Source organism: Ziziphus jujuba, chromosome 10 (assembly GCF_031755915.1).
Source record: "Ziziphus jujuba cultivar Dongzao chromosome 10, ASM3175591v1".
NCBI lineage: Eukaryota > Viridiplantae > Streptophyta > Magnoliopsida > Rosales > Rhamnaceae > Ziziphus > Ziziphus jujuba.
In genome coordinates this window covers 26,204,994-26,228,313 of record NC_083388.1, presented here as the reverse complement: position 1 = coordinate 26,228,313, position 23,320 = coordinate 26,204,994, and the positions used below count along the sequence as shown (strand labels likewise).

The 23,320-nt window shown below is 36.6% G+C and overlaps 2 protein-coding genes across 2 annotated transcripts; both read right to left on the bottom strand.

Moving 5' to 3' along the window:
* Positions 1-495: 495 nt before the first annotated feature.
* On the bottom strand, positions 496-1,719 carry LOC125421076 (F-box/kelch-repeat protein At3g06240). Its single transcript, XM_060812173.1, has one exon. It carries the CDS (start codon positions 1,717-1,719, stop codon positions 496-498), a length of 1,224 nt encoding a protein of 407 aa, XP_060668156.1.
* Positions 1,720-19,248: 17,529 nt separating this feature from the next.
* On the bottom strand, positions 19,249-19,982 carry LOC125421077 (vignain). The gene is made up of 2 exons (XM_048468801.2): positions 19,803-19,982; positions 19,249-19,485 (listed from the first exon to the last, which is right to left on the bottom strand). Exons 1-2 carry the CDS (start codon positions 19,980-19,982, stop codon positions 19,249-19,251), a joined length of 417 nt encoding a protein of 138 aa, XP_048324758.2.
* Between the last annotated feature and the right edge of the window lie 3,338 nt (positions 19,983-23,320).

Genomic DNA, 23,320 nt, shown 5'->3' with positions numbered 1-23,320 from the left:
AGTCTTTTTTTTTTTTCTTTTCTTGGCAATTTGATTGCTGATTCTATATGGTATACCAATTTGTGGATGAAATTTTTGTTATTCCTGCACCCTTTATTGGGACTTGTTCCAAAATGCTATAAGCAATCATAACATGCTTTACTGTTCAATAAATGCCATATGGTGATGATAAATTTGTAATCGTCATGATTTTTTGAAGTTATTTTTCATTGTTGAAGATAGTGACTTGAGTTTTTGGCATTACTTTTTTATTGAAAGAATGTGATGACACTTCTGTCATTTCACCACTTTGCATGCCCCTGTATATATGTATATATATATCCAACCGAATAAAATAAATCTAGAAAACATAGAGAGAATATATATATGTATATCAAACTGAATAATATAAATATAAAAAATATAAAGAGAACTTAGAAGCTTTATTCAATACATAGTCTGAAACAATGATTTGAGTCCGAGATAGTCGATACACCCATGAAATCTTAACTAGTATTAACTCCCATCCAATATCCGTGAAGATGGAGTTGCATTAATTTGAGCTAGGCTTTCTTGGTAGTTAAGGATCTGCATTGATGATGTCCCATGAATATCCAAATCTTTGATTTTTCGGATGGAAGGGTCAACCAAAATTAGATCATGACGACATCCATCTCCGTCTACTTGGAGAAGAACCCCATTGTTGTTACAAAATCCTCTTGTACTCGGTCCTAAGTATTCAAGGGGTCCAACATTAAATAGATTAGTCCATGAGTCCTTGACACCATATTCACCCAACACCCATATGCTATGTGTCTTGGTATCATTATTTCTATCTCTAGCACAATGATCAAGAGCAAGGGATTTATTATGAAACATAAGGCTATTCCAACAATTACCAGGACGGCTCCTTTCAATTATACGAGGAGGCAAAGGTGTTGTTATGAATACCTCATTGCTCATGTCGAATGACATAACATGTTCTCCATACTTGTCATTCTCTACCAACCATGAAAACATTTCTCCACATGCTGTACCTGAATGTGGTTGTGCTAATATAATATCACAAGTTGGGATGATATCTGGTAGCAATTTCCAACATCCTGTTTTTAAGCTATAAACTTCAACCTCTTGTTGGCACGGTTGAACAGGGCGGTATGTATTGTTTTCAAACAAGCATTGGATTGAGACTAGTTTGTAGTCATTGTTTTTGGAAATGAAACCGAACCCCATATTTAGATGTTGAAACATGTTCTTTTCTGGATTGCTTTTGTATAATCCATCTGGAATAATTTTTGCATCTCTTGTTGCAAGGTTCCACAGGAAATACTCATCATGTGGTGGTATGCACCTAAGACATACCACACCACTACTACAACCCACCACGGTGACAGAATGTTTGAAATCAATCCTCATTGAATCCATTAATGGAGTATGGGATAATACTGGTTCGGTATCAATGACCTCAAGGGTTTCATCAGAAAGTAAATAGATAACATGATATTTACTGATAGGATCCTCGTATTTGACTAGAATTTGAGAATTCCTCATCTTCCTGCGTACATCAGTGAATGGGAAACTCGTAATAATGGCGTATAATTCCTTGCAAACCTTTTTGCATTGGAGAAGATCTTTCAGCGGTAGACGCAACAGGATTGAAATCAACAACTCTTTTGGAAGATCCTCCACCTTCGACTTACAAATCGACATCAGCATAAATTCTTGCGCGACCTCTTCCATTTCTTAGAACAAAAATTTCTCTTTAAATCCTAATAAACCTGACACGTTGAGATAATAATAATAATAAAGAAAAAGCTTAATTATTTAAGACCTTTTTTGTCAGAGGAGGGTGTAACTCCTCTCCAAAGATAATCAGATTTATATCAATCACATTTGTTTTGATATATTCGAATGCATACCCAAAACCCCATAAAATCACAGAAGATCACAACTTATTCCTAGACCACCTAAAAAATTAGAGAGAAATGAGAAAAAGGTACCTATTAAGACGCCGAAAAGTCGAATGCAACGCAGAAACGAGTAATTTTTTTTTATTTTATTTTCGTCCGAAGCAAAAACAGGTGAAATTTTTTTCCTACGCCTGGTGCTTTTTATAGCACCGCTGTATATATATGTTAAATGGAAAAGAAATTAATAATTATAAAAAAAATAATAATAGAAGCAAAGCAATAATATAATATGTTTTTGATCTATAGTTTCAGTCATCCATCCTTCGTACCTCCAATTAAATCCACCAGGCTTAGAGAGTGCCCAGGCTATTGTAAATCGCAGTCAACATAAAAAAGAAAAAGAAAAACCCTAGCGACTATTATTCATACGACTTTGATTTCAAAATTGGAAAATATATGTATATAATTATATATATGAAAGGCAAAAAAATCAAAGAAAAATATCTCAAGCCGTAACCTTCTAAATATAAGTGATAATGGTTTACAAATTAAATTAACTTTTCACAATTTATAATTGTATTTGAATCAGTTATTTCTAACCAATTAAAATTAGATTGTAGTTTTAGAGCGAGCCCACAAATTAATGCATATTTAATAATCATATTTAATTATTTATTATTATATTTTATCGGCTCTACTATATAATATTCAAATAAATAAGATTTGTTGTTGTTTGGTTTTGCCCACATCCTCTTTTGAACCTGAGATCCGGGACATTATAACTCACCCACTTAACTACATGAACTAGAAGGTCGGGGAAGCAAAAAGGGTTTGAAAAATATTTTTTGCCATGAATGATTACTAGTAGGATACATATACTAAATAATAATTTAAATGATTACCATTAATTCTCTTTAAAATTTTAAAATAAAAAATAATAAAATTAAATATTTCAATTAAAATTTAGCATATAAAATATATATTATCATCACTCATGACAGATAGCAAAAACTTATAAAACTTTTACACTAATTATTTATTATTTTATTTTAAGAGATGTTAAATGTAACAGTCCAGCCCAGACCACCCGTATGCGATATTGTCCGCTTTGGACCCAGCCCACACGGTTTTGTCAAAACGCGTCACAAAAGAAAGGTATCTACACCCTCTTTTAAGGCATGCTTCGTTCCCCTTTCCAACCAATGTGGGATCTCACAATCCTCCCCCCTTGGAGCCCAGCATCCTAGCTAGCACACCGATCCGGGTACTGGCTCTAATACCAACTGTAACAGCCCAGCTTAGACCACCCGCATGCGATATTGTCCGCTTTGGGTCCAGCCCGCACGATTTTGTCAAAACGCATTGCAAGGGAAAGGTATCCACACTCTCTTTTAAGGCATGCTTCGTTTCCCTTTTGTTAGGACCCGTCCAAAATTCCTTATCGGAACCCTAGACAAGCCGTGATCCTAGGGAAACCCTACCGGACCCTCCAATGGAAAATCCGGCAGAACCTCCCCTAAGGGTTGGACTTACCACAAATTTCTTGCACTGAAAACGCACTTCTAAATTCATCCCCTTATTCCTCCCACAATACTACAAGTAATAACTACACGTCCAATACAGTATACAGAGCATTATATAAATAAATGTGGAATTAATAAAATGACAGATAAGGAAGCAATCCAAGATGAAGAGGAAAAAGGGAAGAAATACTTCTTGGACTTTCGGCAAAGAACTGAGACGTCAGGCTCGCCCCGGACGATCAATGTCTCCCAAACCTGGTACCTAGGGGAACGGAATTTAAAAACGTGAGATGCTAATCATCTCAGTGAGTGACCCTATCTACTGAACACCTTTAATATTAATAATATAACAATTAAGGGAATTTAATTTATACCAACAATTAAATAAATAAATAATAATAACAATTGAAGTAATATTTTCTCTCAAAACCCTCACTATTTACTCTGTTGGAAATGTTCTCCTTTTAAAACATTTTCACAAAACCCAATATTCGTATTTCCCAAAAACCAAAGGATCAATTAATTTAATAAACAATAGATAAATACCCCAAATATAAATAAAATGTAATAAAATATAATAAGTAATTTTTTGAACACTTTGGGGTTCGAAATTTCTATCCGAAAATTTATACTTGACGCACCACACCATATACCAGTGATGCCCTCCGATACCCAGCATCCCGAGCACCGACTGGTGGGGGGTTAAAGAGAGAAACTTGCATACGGCACTTCGGCGTCCCGATAGTACCGCTGCTGAAACCGTCATCCCGGCCAAGGAGGGGGGCGGCTGATGCGCACTATATAAGACTTGCCTGCCCTCGGTCCAATGGCAACTCACGGGAGACATAATAACTTGCGCGCTAACCACATATACACTGGAACACCAATACTGTATGAGTGCATCTAAAATAATTATTAATTTAATTATTACCGTACCGATTTTCCAAAAATTACCGTGGGAAATATACCAATTTTCAATTTCACCATCCCACATTTTCATTTAACACACCCGGTACGAAACCATCAATAACAATATAAAAATAATTTTTCTCAAATCACAAAATCCATCAAATAATATTTCACGGGCATAATTATAAAATTTAAACCACCAATTAAACAAATAATTTCCTTAAAATATTTAAACCAATTATGCCCAAAAAAAACAATATAAAAATCCAACACAATTAATTAATGAAAATACTTTGCTCATGTGTAATAAATACAATTAAATCACAACAGAATAATAATCGGGAAATTCTTAGTAACCCAAAATTTCGTTTAGCATCAATGGGTAAATATATATATATAAAATAATGTTTTATTCCCGATTATATTCAAATTCCACCACATGAGCATAAATTCCAGATATCAATTTAACACCAAATACATATAATTAATTACCCCAAAATATTTTTAAAGGTGGGTCACTCACCTGGAGCATGCAATTAACCTAAGATCCTCCATAGGATCGATTCCATAACGCACACGTGCTCCTAGAACAAGGATTCACACACAGTCAAATAAATTAATATTTTATTCGGGTAAATAATACCCGGTACCCGGGGGGTCTAACACAAACGTTAACCAAAATTGACAAATTATATGTCTATGGAAAGCTTGTGAGATGAGGATCACATTACCGACCTCCATTGGGCTTAATTCAACTGGCGGTGGTCGGAATTTGGCCGGAAAGCTTCGATCGGTCTTGATCTCCTTGTATCTTGCAAATCAACGGGAATTGAGTTAATCGGAGCTTAGAATCGGAATCAGAGGGTCCAAATTAGTGGGAAAGGACCGGTTGCACGACCGGTGGCTGCCAGAAAACCAGCCGATGGGGAGGAAGCCGGCTGCCTGCGTTACGTGCCGATCCTGGCGCGTTAGCCACTTCCCCGGCCGGAGATTAAGTGACCGAGGTCGTGCCGTCGTGGGTCGCCGGTTTGTCCAACGCGTGTGGCCAGCTGCCGTTCGCACGATGGTCAATTGGCCGGAGATGATGGAGGAGGAAGGTGGACCCACCGGGGGAAAAGAAGAAGGAAAAGAAGAAGAAGAAGAAAGAAAGAAATTCCCCCCGTGTACCCCCTCCCCCCCCCCCCCCCCCCCCCTTTTTTTTTACCCACATGGGGAGAAGAAAAGAAAAAGAAAAAGGAAGATAAAATAATTAAATAATATAAAAAAATAATATTATTATATAAAATAACAATAATAAAATAATATGATATTAAACATGGTTGACATGTGACATCTCAACATGGTGACACACGGTCACATTTATTAAGTCACACGTGGCACATTGTTACACGTTTAAAAATAATATTAAAATAATACAGTATTTGAAAAAAATCTACAGGTACATAACTTTCAAACCACATGTCCAAATCGGACGTGCCGCTAGTCTATGAACTCGTATCAACTCGTACTTCACAACCATGCATGAGTCAAAGCTCAACTTTGCATGAATAAAAAGTCAACTCGGGCACCACTTGGAGAGTTTGGACCTTAACTTGTTTTGCTCATAACTTTCAAACCGTAGCTCCGTTTTTGACGTGCTACTAGTCTACGAACTCGTGCCAACGTGTACTTCGTAACGGTACCTCAATCAACCTAGAATTCCATCCGAGTCAAAAAGTCAACTTTTGACCCCTTGGGTCAACGGTCAAAGTTGGAAAATTTCCGTTGTACTTTGGGACAGGGTGTTACACCTTTCCAACCGATGTGGGATCTCACAATCCTCCACCCTTGGGGCCCAGTGTCCTTACTGGCACACCGATCCGGGTACTGGCTCTGATACCAATCTATCAGGACCCGTCTAAAATTCCTCATCGGAATTCTAGACAAGCCCTGATCTCAGGGAAACCCTACCGGACCCTCTAATGGAAAATCCGGCAGAACCTCCCCTAAGGGTTGAACTTATCACAATTTTTCTGCATTGAAAATACACATCTATATACACCCCTTATTCGTCCCACTTTACTACAAAATATTATTACAAATTTCAGCACTTCAAATAAATGACAAGGAACTAATGTAATAATTAAGGAAATATATCCCATGGTATACAGAGCATCATAAGATACAATTAAGTACAAAAGTTTTACAACAAAGTAGAAAGAAAATTACATAATAAGAAACGAAGGAAAGAAGACTTCTCGAAGTTTCGAAAATGATCAAACTGTCGAGCTCGCCCTGATCGAACAATGTCTACCACCTGAGTCTAAGGGAACAAAATTTGAAAACATGAGATACTAATCATCTCAGTGAATGACCCAGTCTACTAACTACTAATAATTAAGTAATTTAGCAGTAAGCAAATGAATAAGTAATTACTAAATAAATAAATACGTGAATGGTTTAGTAATAATGGTTGAAAATAATTTTTCTCTCAAAACCCTCACGGTCACTCAGTTGGAAATGTTCCCTTTTTAAAATGTTTTCACAAAACCCGATGTTTTATGCCCAAGATTCAGAAAAATAATTAACCAATAATTTACAAATAAAACACGACAAATTAAGAATCCAAAAATAGAATGAGAATAATAATAGAAATGAAATTGACTTGTGTAACAATCCTAAAAGAATAATAACATATCATCAACAGATAATACAAAGATATCCATGATAATCATATTTAAACAATTCAGAAAATAATCAAATAATTAGAATAACTCAATTAATTGAACAATTAAATAAAGAAATAATTTAACCAAAATAAAACACCCATTTAAAATAAATGTTAAGAATATAATAAAATGAAGGAAAATATAATATATTAGAATGGATTTCAAAATACCAAAACAATTTGAATAATAATTTCGTAAAAGCATTTTTATAAAAAAAAATTGCTTAACCTTTAAATTTAAATAATGAATGAAACACTATTAAATACATTTTATTAAAAATCAGGTCGTGAAAACCATTTGATGCCCACACTATATACCAGTGGCTCCAATGGTACCCAGCGTCTCGAGGTACCACCAGACAGGAGGTTAAAGAGAGAAACCGACATACGGTCACGTGGCATCCCACCGCACCGCTGCAACCACAGGACAACCCATAAATCACCTGCGCGCTACTCACACCCACCTGCGCGCTAATCATATCCATGTGTGCACTAATTATATCCACATATACAGAACACCGGTACGTGTGTGATGCATCATAAAAATTCTAAAATCCATATAGTTTCAAATCCCAAAAAAATTCCACCGGGTTTATTCCATTCAATTAAACCCGTAAATTTTTCTACAATTCCTTTATAATTCATTGTCATAAATCCATCGCATATTTTCCATCAATTTCAAATCCATCCATGAATGTAACAATAATTAAAAATAATTATTACTTCAATTCTTCAAAATTCAAATATAATTGGATCTCACAATTCATCAATGGATAATACATTCTTATTAAACATAAATAATTTCACAATTTATTTCAACCACAATTTAAATAAAATTAAATCCACAATTTCATAAAATAAAATTCCCATAATTTACCAAAATCAAATTATACTTTAATGCATAAATATACTATAATTTTATTCAATTGTAGCATCAAAATCCCAAATATAATTTATAAATAATTAATACATGAATATAATTTCCAAACACATATTCAACATAAAATATATGAAATTTATCAACCCAAAATAGTTTTGAAGATGGGTCACTCACCTTAAGCACGCAATCCAACCAAGATCCTCAATAGGATCAATTCTACTGCTCACACGTGCTCCTCCCGAAGATCGGATCCGAGGTGGCCGGAATCTCATCGGAAAGCCAACGGATTTTAGGCCATTGATTCTCACAATCCGTTAAGAATTGAGGAAAGTGGACACCAGATTTAGGTTCAGAGGGTCAGAATTAGTGGGAAAGGATGGGCGATGCAACTAGAAACTCATCGGAAAGTCGATTTCCCGACGAGCCACCGTGGTCACCAAAATCTACCACGACCGGTGGCGCGTCTGGTGGCCACTGGCCATGATTTATGGTGGGAAGGTAGACCGAGGAATGGGTGACTCAACGGGATCGGCGGTGAGGCAAATGAAGGCCAGAATAGGGAGAAATCTGGGTTTGAAGAAATCGGCACCACCGTCGGAAAAAGTCTCGATCCGGGCGCATCGGAGGTCAGTTGGCCGTGATTTTTGGCTGGCCGGCTGGTTTTCAGGTGGGCATCAAGGTGGGTTGGCACATGTACTGTTATGGTGGCCGAAAATGGGTGAACAGCGGTTGGCCGGTTGGGTTTCTCTCTCTAGCTCTCTCTCTTTCTCTCTCTCTCTCCTTCCCCGGCTCACGTGTTTTGGCCAAAATAAAAGCCACCCATGGGTGACACTGTTCACTCATGGGATTGGCTGAAAATACGACACGTGGCACACACTGTTCACTCAAGTCAAAATATATTAAAATATTATGGTATTCGGAAAACTTTGCATGTCCATAACGTTTTAACCAGATGTCCAATTTAAGCATGCTGCTAGTCTATGAACTCGTATCGACGAGTGCTTCACAACCATGCATGAGTCAAAGCTCAACTTTGCATTAACAAAAAGTCAACTCCAGCACCCCTTGGACAGTTTGGACCTCAAATTGTTTTGCTCATAACTTTCGAACCGTAGCTCCGTTTTCAACGTGCTACTAGTCCATGGACTCGTGACAATGTGTACTTTTTAACGGTACCTCGGTCAATGTGGAATTCGATCTGGCACAAAAAGTCAACATTTGATCCTTTCTCGGTCAATGATGGTCAAATCTGGTCAACCTCGGTCAAATGTGAGAAATTCCTGGTGTACTTCGGGACGGGGTGTTACAATCTTCCCCCTTTACAAAGATTTCATCCTCAAAATTTTATACGTCACTAAAACGTATAAGAATATTGGTTGCTGATTTATGCCTCAAGCTTCCACGTCACTTCCTTGGCTAGGTAAAATCTGCCATAAGACTTTAACTTGAGAAATAATCTCATCGACCAATACGTATCCTCCGTGACCTAAGATCTATATTGGTTGTTCCTCACATGACAGGTCTTCGATGTCTTTTCATAGCTCTGATGCGTGAAATACGTTGCATACCTGTGTTAACTCTTCCAAAAATGCTAACTCGTACGCTACAAAATCAATTCTTTCGCTAACCTCGTAGAAACCAAGATACGAGAACTTAGCTCTCTCTATCAACCAAAGTGTACGACTCTCTCCTACGGAGATAATTTCAAAAACTCAATCTCGGACTTTGAATTCAAGATCTTTTCCTTGCACTTCAGGTCAACTCTTTTGTCGATTCCTGAGCGGTCTTCAAACTCTCTCGGATGACCTTCACCTTATTCATAGTCATTCGTAGGTGTTTGCATCCAATTTAGCTTGGCCGACTTTTCTCAGTGAGAACCACTCTCGTACCAGTAAAAAGGTGTGCTAACATTTCTACTTCCCGCTTCCACTTGTTGGCAACTTACGTACCTTGATTCTAATTCGGCAACTTCCTTTATCGTGCGAATCCACCAATAATACTTAGTGAGCATTTGATATATCTTTATATCTTTGGGGTGTATCACATACATCTAATCGCGTGCTTCCTTTAGGATCTCTTTTTGAACTCAATGATATCCTACTCTTGGATTCTCAATTGACGATACTTAAACCTTAAGTCGCTCTTGGAAAAACCATAACATAAAACAAATAATAAATATATTTTTCAAATATACCACCAACATAAAATATATACAATTTATCAACCTAAATTAAATTTTCAAACTTCTTCAAAAATCAAAAATCAAAATATAATTTATAAAATTTACTAATTAAATCAATGAAATAATAAATAATAAGAGAATTATTTTAATCAGTTTAAAATACCTTAACTTGCATAGGCAATTGTTAAAATTCCACATTGGAACAATAATAAAAACATGAATAAATGCATTTTAACAATCATTTTAAAATAAGTAAAATGAATCGATTAAATAATAAAAGAAATATTTAACACATGCATTTAAAATAAGAGTAACAATATAATAAAATTTATTTTAAATTATCCAAACCATTTAAATAATAAGGTCATAGTAAAATGCACTTTAAAACATTAATTGAATAAATGATAAAAACACATTTTATGTAAACTGTCATAATCAAGGTAAATTATAAAAACATGTCAAAATATATTTTAAATCACAATTTTAAATAAATAATAAAATCAATGCAAATGAAACTCATACCAAAACATTGATTTAAATAAATAATAAAAACATGAATAAAATACCTTTAATTTCAAATATCACTTTGAAAAGCATTTAGTTTTTGATAATCGATCGGAAAAATATCTTAACACCTTGAGGTTGATCGACACACATTCATACTCGGCAACAGGTATCGATTATGGGTGGTCACCTTGTTAGGTCGTTGGTAGCCGATACACACCCTTAGGCAACCATCCTTCTTCTCCATGAACAAAACGGATACCATTCACGATGATAAGCTTGATCTAGTGAAACCTTTATTCACCAAATCTTGCAGTTAAGCCTTTCAGTCCTTTAACTTTGATGGAGTCGCACGGTATGGCAGTACTGAAATAGATCGATGTCCAAAGAAAATTTAATGGTGAATTGATATCCCTTTTATGGTCGTAATCCAGGTAACTTGTAGGGAAAACACTTTCGAATTGCTTCCCACTATGAGCACTTCCAACGCTCACCATCTACTCGGACATCAACCACATGGGTCAAATACCCTTAACAACCATTCTCCGATAGCTCCTTGGAGACGAGGATAGAAATTAACCATGGTAAAGGCCTCCTAACTCCTCCACGAAGCACCACTTCAGGTAAGCTGAAACACTTTAACTTTACTCCTTTATGCTAGCGGTCCATAAACATAAGAACTACTCATTCCATCTAGGACCAATTCGGATCCCAAAAGATTCACAGAATTGGATCTACCACCATTACTTGACTTTCGATAAAGAAAAGGCAATCCTCAACCATTGACTAGGCCATAGGAATTCCCCGTTAGGCTAGGTGATTCTAATTGGCACCCTCGAAGATTAGAGTTATTTCAACTCGGGCAACAAATTTGCTTCGAGATAAAGGGAAAGAACGCTTTAAGACGGGCAAAATGAGAGATTAGACATGGATGGGACGCATAACAATGCACAGTCCCTTAGGAATACTAGAACCTAGAGCTCTGGTACCAACTGTCAGGACCCATCCAAAATTCTTCACCGGAATCCTAGACAAGCCCTGATCCCAGGGAAACCCTACTGGACCTTCCAATGGAAAATCTGGCAGAACCTCCCCTAAAGGTTGGACTTACCATAAATTTCCTGCACTAAAAACACACTTCTATATACAACCCCTTATTCCTCCCACATTACTACAATTTGTCTCCACAAATTTGCAGCACTTAAAAATAACAACAGGAAATCAGTGCATAATTAATAACTAAATGTCCAATACAGTATACAGAGCATTATACAAATAAATGTGGAATCAATACAATGTCAGATAAATAAGCAATACAAGATGAAGAGGAAAAAAGGGAAGAAATGCTTCTTGGACTTTTGGCAATGAACTGAGACGTTAGGCTCGCCCCGGACGATCAACGTCTCCCAATCCTTGTACCTAGGGGAACGAAATTTAGAAATATGAGATGCTAATCATCTGAGTAAGTGACCCTATGTCAGGACCCATCCAGAATTCCTCCCTGGAACCCTAGACGAGCCCTGATCCTAAGGAAGCCCTACCGGACCCTCCAAAGGAAAATCCGACAGAACCTCCCCTAAGGGATGGACTTACCACAAATTACCTGCACTGAAAACACACTTCTATACTCATCCCCTTATTCCTCCCGCAAACTACAAATTGTTCCACAAATTTAAGCACTTCTCAACAATAACAATAGTCCAGTGCATAAATAAAAACATAAGTGTCCCAATAGTATACAGAGCTTTAAGAAGTGCTAATCAACAGAAATACAACAAGGATGAAATAAATAATACACTGAAATGAAAGAGTACAAAGGTACTTCTAGAAACACGATAGCAGCGGAAAATTTGGTTCGCTCCGGAAGAACGTCTACCACCACTTGCACCTAAGGGAACGGAACTTAAAAACGTGAGATGCTAATCATCTCAATGAGTGACCCTAACTACTGAACACTTTTAATGATAATAAAATAATAATAATACCAATTAAGGGAATTGAATAAATACCAACAATTAATAAATAAATAATAACAACTGTTGGAAATAATAATTTCCCTCAAAACTCTCACCAATCACTCCGTTTGAAATGTTCCCTTTTTAAAACAATTTCACAAAACCCGATATACGTACTTCCCGAAAACCAAGGGATTAAACCATTTGATGAACAATAAATAAATAAATACATACCCCAATATATTTAATTAAAATGTAATAAATTATAATAAATAATTTTTGAACACCTTTGGGGTTTGAAACATTATTTGAAAATTACACCTGACAAATACACCTGACGCACCACACCATATACCGGTGATGCCCTCCAATACCCAGCTTCCTGAGCACCGACTAGCGGGGGATTAAAGAGAGAAACTTACAAACGGCACTTCGTCGTCCCGACAGTACCGCTGCTGAACCATCATCCCGGCCAAGGAGGGGGGCGGCTGAGGCCAATAACAAACTTGCCTGCCCATGGTCCAATGGCAACTCACAGGTGAAATAACAATAGTTGCGCGCTGAACCACATACACATATACCAGAACACCAATACTGTATGAATGCGTCTAAAATAATTATTATTAACCAACCATACCGTTTTCCAAAATTACCGTGGGAAATATACCAAATTTTCACAAAACACCATCCCACATATTTTTACTCAACAAATCGGTACGAAACATCGATAACAAATAAACCATAATTTTTTCTCGAAGTACGAGATTCAACAATAAAAATACCGCGGGCATAATTTATAAAATTTAAACAAATATTTTCATAAAATATTTAACCCAATTATGCCCGAAAATAATACTTAAAACCACGTACGAATATTACCGAAATATAATTTGCTCATGAATAATAAATAAATTAAATCACAATAAAATTCATAATTAAATCGCACCACATGAGCATAATTTAAATACCAATTACACATAATTAATTGCCCAAAATATTTTTTGAAGGTGGGTCACTCACCTTGAGCGCGTAAATCAGCTAAGATCCTCCGCAGGATCAACTCCACTACTCGTATGCGCACCTAAAACAATCACAGTATACCAACCAAATATATTAATATTTTATTCGGATAAATCCCAAATGGGTACCCGGGGAGCGAACACCAAACGATATCTAAAAGTTACGAGTTATATACCAAATCGAAGCTCGAGTGATGAGGATCACGGATTTGGTCTTACTTTCCGGTGATCGGACCCGATATGGTCGGAATTTCGCCGGAAAGTTTTCGGGTTTCGACTCCGCAATTCTCCCAAACCATCGCGAATTGGCGAAAAAGGATGCTGGATTTGGGTTCAGGAGGTCGAACACAGTGGACAGGGGCCGGCGGTGAGACTAGGTACTCGCCAGAACAGTAACTTCCGGCGAGCCACCGCGGTCACCGGCAACCGTCGCCGGCGGCGGCGCGTGCGTTGGCCGTTGGCTAGGATTTTTTGTAGATTTGTAGATCGTGGGGAGAGGAATCCAACGGGACTGGCGGTGAGGCAAACGGAGGCCGGACGGCGGAGAAATCGCGGTTTGAAGATTTCCGGCCCCTAGCCGGAAAACGCTCCGATCCCGGCGCATCGGTGGTCCGGTGGCCGTGAAATTTGGTGGGTAGGCTGGACTTGAGGAGGTGGTGAAGGGTGGCTGGCGCGTGTGGCCGGAAAATGGCCAGAAATGGATCAATCGGCGGTGGAGGGAAAAATCGCCGCCGATCTTCGCCGCCTCGATCCGGGAGCGTCCGGCGACCAATGGCCATGAAATTTTGGGGTTTTGCCGGAAATGGGGAGGGGATTCTTACTGACCGGCGCGTGTACAGTGAATCGGCCGGAAAATTTGAAAAACTCCGGTGGCCGGTCGGACTCTCTCTCTCTTTCTCTCTCCTCTCTCTCTTCCCTGGGATTTTTGTCAAATAAAAGCCACAGTGGTGACACTGTTCATCCACGTGGACCAATCAGGTGATGACACATTGCATTTTACTGTTCATCGACTCAAAAACATTAAAATATTACGGTATCCGGCAAACTTCACGCGTCCATAACTTTTTAACCGGATGTCTGTTTTAAGTGTGCCGCTAGTCTGTGAACTCATATCGACGAGCACTTCACAACCATGCATGAGTCAAAGCTCATTTCCCCATAAATAAAAAGTCAACTCCGGCACCCCTTAAACAGTTTGGACCTCAACTTGTTTTGCTCATAACTTTCAAACCGTAGCTCCGTTTTCGACGTGCTACTAGTCTACGAACTCGGGGCATGATGCACGTCGCCACGGTACCCTGGTCAACTGGAAATTCCAACTGGAGCAAAAAGTCAACTTTTGACCCACTTGGTCAACGGTCAACCTCAGTCAACGTGCACGGATTCCGGTGCGATTTGGGACGGGGTGTTACACCCTATCTACTGTACAATTATAAAGCCACGATAATTATAGTACATTTGGTTAATTAAGAATAAATAAATAAATAAATAATAATTAATTGCAAATAATATTTTCTCTCAAAACACTCATGATTCACTCGGTTGGAAAAGTTCCCCTTTTAAAACATTTTCGCAAAACCCAATCTTTTATGCCCCAAAAACCAAGAAAATCAATTAATATCAAAATCACAATGCCTTTAAATATCAAATTTCCATAAAATCCAAATTTCCATAATTTGTCAAAAATCAAAATATGATTTAATGCACATATACATTTCAATTTATTCAAATTGTGCCATCAAAATTTCAAATATAATTTTGCTTAATATTTAACACATAAATATTAAATCCAAACTTTTAATTACCGCAAAATAAATATAATTTAACACCCGAAAATAATTTTGAAGGTGGGTCACTCACCTCGAGCACGCAATTAATCCAAGATCCTCCATGGGATCAATTCCATGATGCACACGTGCTCCTAGAACAACAATATTACACAACTCAAATAAATTAATATTTTATTCGGATAAATAATACCCGGTACCCTGGGGGACTACACAAACGTTAACCAAAATTTGCGAATAATATACCGAATCGAAGCTTATGGAACAAGGATCACGGATTGAGGCTTACCTTCCGAAGATCGGACCCGAGGTGGCCGGAATCTCGCCGAAAAGCTCATGGATTTTAGACCCTCGATTCTCACAATCCGTTAAGAATTGAGGAAAATGGACACCGAATTTGGGTTCAGAGGGTCATAATTAGTGGGAAAGGAGGGGCGGTGCAACTAGAAACTCGTCGGATAGTCAATTTCCAAGCGAGCAGCCGTGGTCACCAGAATCCGCCATCGCGGGCGGCGCGTTCGGTGGCCACTGGCCATGATTTTTGGTGGGAAGGTAGATCTGGTGATGGGTAACTCAACGGGACCGGCGGTGAGGCAAACGAAGGTCGGAATAGGGAGAAATATGGATTTGAAGTGATCGGCACCGCCGCCGGAAAAAGCCTTGATCTGGGAGCATCGGCGGTCGGTTGGCCGTGATTTTTGGCTGGCCGGCCAGTTTTTAGGTGGACTTCAAGGTGGGGTGGTGTGTGTACTGTTTCGATGGCCGAAAATGGGTGAACGGCGGTGGCCAGTTGGTTTCTCTCTCTAGCTCTCTCTTTCTCTCTCTCTCTCTCCTCCCTTCTTTCTCTCTCCTCTCCCTGGCTCCCGTGTTTTGCCAAAATAAAAGCCACCCATGGGTGACACTGTTCACTCATGGGATTGGCTGAAATTGCGACATGTGGCATACGCTGTTCACTTAAGCCAAATATATTAAAATATTACGGTATTTGAAAAATTTCGTATGTCCATAACTTTTTAACCAGATGTCCAATTTAAGCGTGCCGCTAGTCTATGACCTCGTATGGACGAGTACTTCACAACCATGCATGAGTCAAGGCTCAACTTTGGATGAACAAAAAGTCAACTTCGGCACCCCTTGGATAGTTTGGACCTCAACGTATTTTGCTCATAACTTTCAGACCGTAGCTCCGTTTTCAACGTGCTACTAGTCTATGAACTCGTGACAATGTGTACTTTGTAACGGTACCTCGATCAATGTGAAATTCTATCAGGAGCAAAAAGTCAACATTTGACCCCTTCTCTGTCAACGACAGTCAAACCCAGTCAACCTTGGTCAAATTTTAGAAATTTCCGGTGTACTTCGGGACAGGGTGTTACACTAGGACTCATTATAATTGACCTCTCTCATAAGTAAATAATAGAATAGAGTAAGGAAGCATAATAGAATAAAAATGTATAGTAAATAATCCTAAGTTCTTGTTAGATTATGACCAACACTGCAGTTCTTTTCAAAGAAACATCTACTAGATTTATTTTTTCTTTTTTTCTAAAATACTCTTGATGCTAATGAAATAAAAATGAAGCCAGACTTGAACGTTAATTTTACAGATTTCTTTTCAACTATATAAAAATTTCAAATTTCTGCTCTTAGAACAGAAGAACAAAATAAATAAATAAACTTAAATTAATATGAGAAATCTACTTTTGGAATCGAAGATATAAGAAGCCGAGCGAAGTCAAATTTTCTCAGGAGAATTAAGAAAGAAAGAAAAAAAAAAGTATCCAAACAAAATCAAAATTGCGAGGAAAATCCACCTATTACGAAGAACTAAACTGAGAAGATGCTTTGCAAGGAATTTTTAAATTGAAAACTGATTTATTTCCTACAATGATTATAGGAATTTATTTTTTCATATATATTTATAATTTTAGTAGTTTTTATGCTTTTATTCTTTTTGTTGACTCTATTTGTGGATTTTGAAGTTCAATAGCTTTCATCTTCCTTAACTTCAAAGTAGTAAACAATATAATTATATTTTTTGAGCCATTTATCCAAAACTACTCAGCTAGAATTTCCAAGTTTCTTTTCTTCATTTGATTACAGTCAAGATATGTTTGAGTTGATGATCCAAATTCTATTTGGTCCAATCCGAAAAACTCATGGTACAACTCGTTTGGTGAAATTTATTTTGTGACAATTTTGAAGCTTTATAGTGGCAGTGGAGGCTTATTGAAACTTAATTCAATACCGAACTCATCACAACAAGCATATAGAATGAAACAAACAAGAAGAATCACACAAAGAACACACAAATTTTACGAGGTTCGGTCTAGAAATGACCTACATCCTCGGTGAACTCCATCCAAGAAGTTCTTGCACTACGAACAAAAACAAATACACCATTGCAGCAGTTTCTCTCTTGATTTTACAGATTCTCTACACCCATAAACCACACCAGAAACCCCTTTACAACCTCTCTCTTTCTCACAAATCACTCACCCAGAATGATCCTAAACAATACCAAGAGAAAGAGAAATACAATGAGAAAGAGGCTACAAGAAGAAAAGAGAAAACCAAAAGAAAAAGGCTTTGATCGAGAACTAACTGCTTCTGTCATATATTTTCTGTTTCTGCAGTTAAACCATTATTTATAAACCTCCAAAACAGAAAACTAACCGCTGACTCATCCTAACCACTTCCTTAAGTGCAACAGCACTGTTTCACAATTGATGCTTATAAGAAACGTTGACTTTGACCATCTCTCAATTGAATCACAACCAGCAAGGCTCGAGAACGAAGCCCACCATTGAGCCCTTTGGGGGTGCAGGGGCGAAGCCCCCCCGGTATGGACTGATCTGACCTGGTTTAGTTTTAGATTTATTCTGTACTATATGTTTACGCTTTTAGCATTTTTTGGTTGTATTGAGTTTTGTAGCCACTCTATTTGTTCTTTTTTAGAGTTTTCCATGTAAATCTGTGTGTATGTTTTGTTTTTATTCTTGTTCTTCTATTATTATTGTTTTTGTCCTATTTTCATAACAAGATACTTTCTGATATGCGGAAGCTTTCAGCATATGGCAAATGAAACTTATCTTTCCATGAATTTCTAATTATTTATATTATTGGTTGAATTTTGTAGTAGCCTTTTTCGCTGGTGTTTTTTTTTTTTTTTTTGGTGGTTACTTGAGATACATGATTAGTCGTCTTCCTACCGGCTAAATTTTAGGGGTTAATGGTTACTTAAAGTTTGAGCACTTGGAGAACTTACCCATTTGAGCTAAATTGGGATTTATGAGTGCATATTTACACATTAAAGAAACTTTACATGCTTTTTGATGGCCATACCAACTACCTGTATACTGTACACATACGCATATAAGGATACACAGCGGCAACTTAAGTGTTGAGTATTTTTCTAATCTGGCTAAGCCTTTTAACAATTGGATGTATAGTCTCATGGTTTTACCATTGGGCCAGTCCTACGAACTTGGTTCATATATAGTATAAACATTAGTTTTGGCATTTTTTGTATTTGAAAACCAAAATTGTTTACTTTCCTAAAGCTTGAAAGGAAACCAAATCGTTTAAAAGTATTTTAAGTTGGTCGAAATATGATTTAAAAAAGGAGAGGCAAACCTTCAAAATATTACCCTGTGAAGAAAATGACAGCTATAATGAAATTGATCAATTTTGGATAAGGGAGGTATTAGCTTTCTAAAAAAAATCAAATAATATAAATACATGAAAGATCAAAAGACGTCGGTAGATAGCTTTAAAACAATAAATAAAAGAAAACATTGCTAATAACACATCCAAGATTAATGATAAAAAAAAAGGGAAAAAAGGAAAAAAAAATCCGAAAAAGATAGTATTAAACTACGTTAGGTATTCTTTCAGTCTTCATGGATCAAGGGATAGTAGATGGGATAGTAGGCTCTGTTAGGGTCTGAGACACTCTTTGCCAGTCTTGCGTAACCCTCATCACCCCAACCTTCACCCCAAGTATTTTTAACATGCCAGTATTTTTCATAGTACTCATTCTGTCCCTGTCCAACTATCACCATTGCATGACCACTTTCATTAGTACCACCATTATCATATTTTACCACGGGCTCAAGACTGACAATGTTCTGACAAATCAAATTTTGTAAGATAAAATTAAATTTAATATTATATAAAAAAATTAAAATAAAAGTAAAAACTTACCGAATTTTGACATTTTAAAAAATTTGATGTCAAATAGAAACATCCTACAACCGGGTGCTCTTCTACGATGCTTTCAATTTTATTGAAAACGTCTACTTTTTTAAAAGCTTATACGCCCCAATATGTTTCCTGATCTTCTGTCCGCTGCACACAAATAAATTAGAATAAATTAGCACAGAGGTAGTGAACAATGTGATACATTTAAATAATACTAATTAAAAAAACCTTTATAATTCAAGACCTCATTTTTCTCAGAGATTTCTCCTTTCCAAGGATAATCAGCTTCGCATGCAATCCCATTTGTTTTTATATAATCAAATGCCCACTCGACATGACCACTGCCTGGATAGTTGTCTATCAGCTCTTGTGCTGATAAAGGGGATTGCAAACGATTATCAGGATTTTGCCTGTTGTGCAACATCTCCACAAGATCGCAAACAGCAACAGCCCAACATGCTTCTATATTGTCAATATATATATACATATATATATAGAAATAAGTTAAATGGAAAAGAAATTAATTATTAAAAAAAGCATAAAAAAGTAATAGTCGAACAACTTACTAGTGTTGCCTTGGTCTCTAACTCTAGTCATCCATTCTGCGTTCCTTCAATTAATATCAGGTCTTTTACGATACCAAGACACTATAACTTATGAGATATAAATTGAGAGTGTGCACAGTTTAGATTTAGAATATGGGAGTGTAATGGAATGGAAATCAGAAAGACCAACAAAACCTAATTGCCCCTATGCATTTGCACTGAAACTGATGGAGTACATGCAAATAGTGACAGTGTGCTGGGTAATCGAATACGTAAAGCTTCTATTTATTGTAAATTGACAGTGCTAACATGCGGCTTTAGATGACAAAAATGGAAAAAAAAAATCTAAATATAACTATAAAAGGCAAAGAAATCTTAAAAGCATAGAGATTATTTAGGGAGATCAATTAATTGACCTCTATATATATATATATATATAAGAATTCTACAATAGGCAAAGTTAGGAACCATATAATTGTTGACAATTATTCATAGCCGTTCGATTTGCATGATCAAACAAATTGGACGGTTGCGCACGTCGACTTCCTTTAGAACAACAATCCCGTTTATATATGTACATATATATATATAGCAAGAAAGTCCATTATTTTATTTGCTTTCCTATTTATATATGTGCTTTTCTAATTTATTTATGAAATTTAGGTTATAGCGGCGTTGGTAAGCTGAGAAAGTGCTAACATAGAAAACTAGTTTATTTTCAAAATACACACACGCACACACACACACATATATATATATATATATATATATACACATTAAGAGATGTTAAATATGGAGAGCTAAAGCAGTATGCATTGCTGTTAAAAATACGACTTTATATTACAAAAGTGGAAATATATATAGATATATATATATATATATAAACATAAATAAAAGGCAATAAAATCTAAGAAACATCAAGATTATTAGAGAGGTCCATTATTTTTCTTTCCTTTTTTAATTTGCCGAGTGTGGTTTGTGAGATTCCACATCGGTTGGAAAGAGGAACGAAGCATGGTTTATAAGTGTGTAGATATCTTTCCCTTGTAGATGCGTTTTAAACCCGTGAGGGCTGGGTTGTAAGAGGATTCCTTAGGCCCAAAGCGGACAATATCTACATGCAGATGGTCTGGGCTGTCACAGATGGTATCAGAGCCTGGATACCTTTCTCTTATAGATGCGTTTTAAAAGACTGGGTCCTAAGAGGATTCCCTAGGCCCAAAGCGGTATCAGAGCCTGGATACCTTTCTCTTATAGATGCGTTTTAAAAGACTGGATCCTAAGAGGATTCCCTAGGCCCAAAGTGAACAATATCTACATGCGGGTGTGGGTGGTCTGGGCTGTCACATGATTGGTCTTGCTTCAAAAAATTTTATATTTACATTTTTATTTATGGAATTTAGGTTATAGTGGTGTTGGCGAACTGAGAGAGTTCTCGCATAAAAAAACCCTAGGTATTTTCCATATATATATATATACATATAAAGAGATGTTAAATATTGTATAAATAAATAAGGAGAGGTAGAGATCGTATGCATTGCTATTTTTAGTACGACTTTAGATTAGAAAAATGGAAAAAAAAAATTAAAATTAAAATAAATATATAAAAGGCAAAAAATCTAAGAAACATAGAGATTATTTAGAGAGGTGATCAATTAATTGGCCGATATGTATATATATATATATATATATATATATATATATGTATGTATATAACAAGAAAGTCCATTATTTTTATTTCCTCCTTTTATGAAGTGTTGTTGGACTTGCTTCAAAAGATTTTATATACGTATATATCTATATATGTATTCTCTTTATTTTTATTTATCAATTAATTTTTTTCTTTTGACTCCAATTTAGATTTCTGATTAATTTCATAGATATGGATCAAACTATAATCAATTGAATTGTAGTGCTTATGTAAATATAGATTAAACTATTATCTATTAACTTATAAGATTTCAATATTTTGTATAATTTTACTGTAGTCCTAGCTTTTTTTTCTTCTCCAGATTCAAAGAATTCTTTTTATTTTTATTTGTCACATTATTTTTTTACTTATGACTTCAATTTAGATTTCCAATTAATTTTATAGATATGGATTAAACTACATTCAATTAAATTATAGTGCTTATATAAATATGGATTAAACATGCATGCTTGTAAAAGTTCCAAACCTCTGCCTCTCTTTGTAAAATATCGTATGTATACTATTCATTGACAAACCACGAAAGAACATGGATTTGAACGTACTTTGTCATCAACATGCTTTTTGCCCTAAAAACAATTCTTTTCAAAGTGGTAAAATTTCATGAACAATATAAAAAATTAAATAAAAAATTCCTAGTGTAAAATTTTTGAAGTCTAACTCTTGAAATTTGGAATTGATATAGAGAAAAAGAAAGAAGATGCTAGGCTTTTTCTTTTAGACCGAATATGCTATGCTGCTATCGTAAAAATTGTTAAAATCTCAAAGATTATTAAACGATCATAACTATAACTAACTAGAAAGTTTGTTAGCTTTTTCCTATTTGCTGTTCTAATAAATAGGGACACCATGTGAAGTCCCACAGCGGTTGGCAAAGGGAACGAAGATTCCCGTGTGATGCATTTTGACAAATCTTGAGGGCTAGGTTGTAAGAAGATTCCCCAGTCCTAAAGAAGACAATATCGCATGCGGGTGGTCTGGACTGTTCCAGTTGGTATCAGAGCCAGTATTCGGATCGGTGTGCCAGCGAGGACACTGGGCTCCAAGGGAGGAAGATTGTGAAGTCCCACATCGGTTGGAAAGGAAAACGAAGCATGGCTTAGAAGCAAAACCTTGAGGACTGGGTTGGAAATGGAAACGAAGCATGGCTTAAAAGCGTGTCAAAACCTTGAGGACTGGGTTGTAAGAGGATTCCCCAAACGTATGGTTTAGAAGCATGTCAAAACCTTAAGGACTGGGTTGTAAGAGGATTCCCCAGGCGCATGGCTTAAAAGCATGTCAAAACCTTGAGGACTGGGTTGTAAGAGGATTTCTCAGGCCCAAAGAGGATAATATCGCATGCAGATGGTCTGGACTATTACACATGTCAGGACCCGTCCAGAATTCCTTCCCCGGAACCCTAGACAAGCCCTGATCCCAGGTAAATACCACCGAACCTTCCAACGGAAAATCCGGCAGCACCTCCCCTAAGGGTAGGACTTACCAAAAATTACCTGCACTGTAAACACA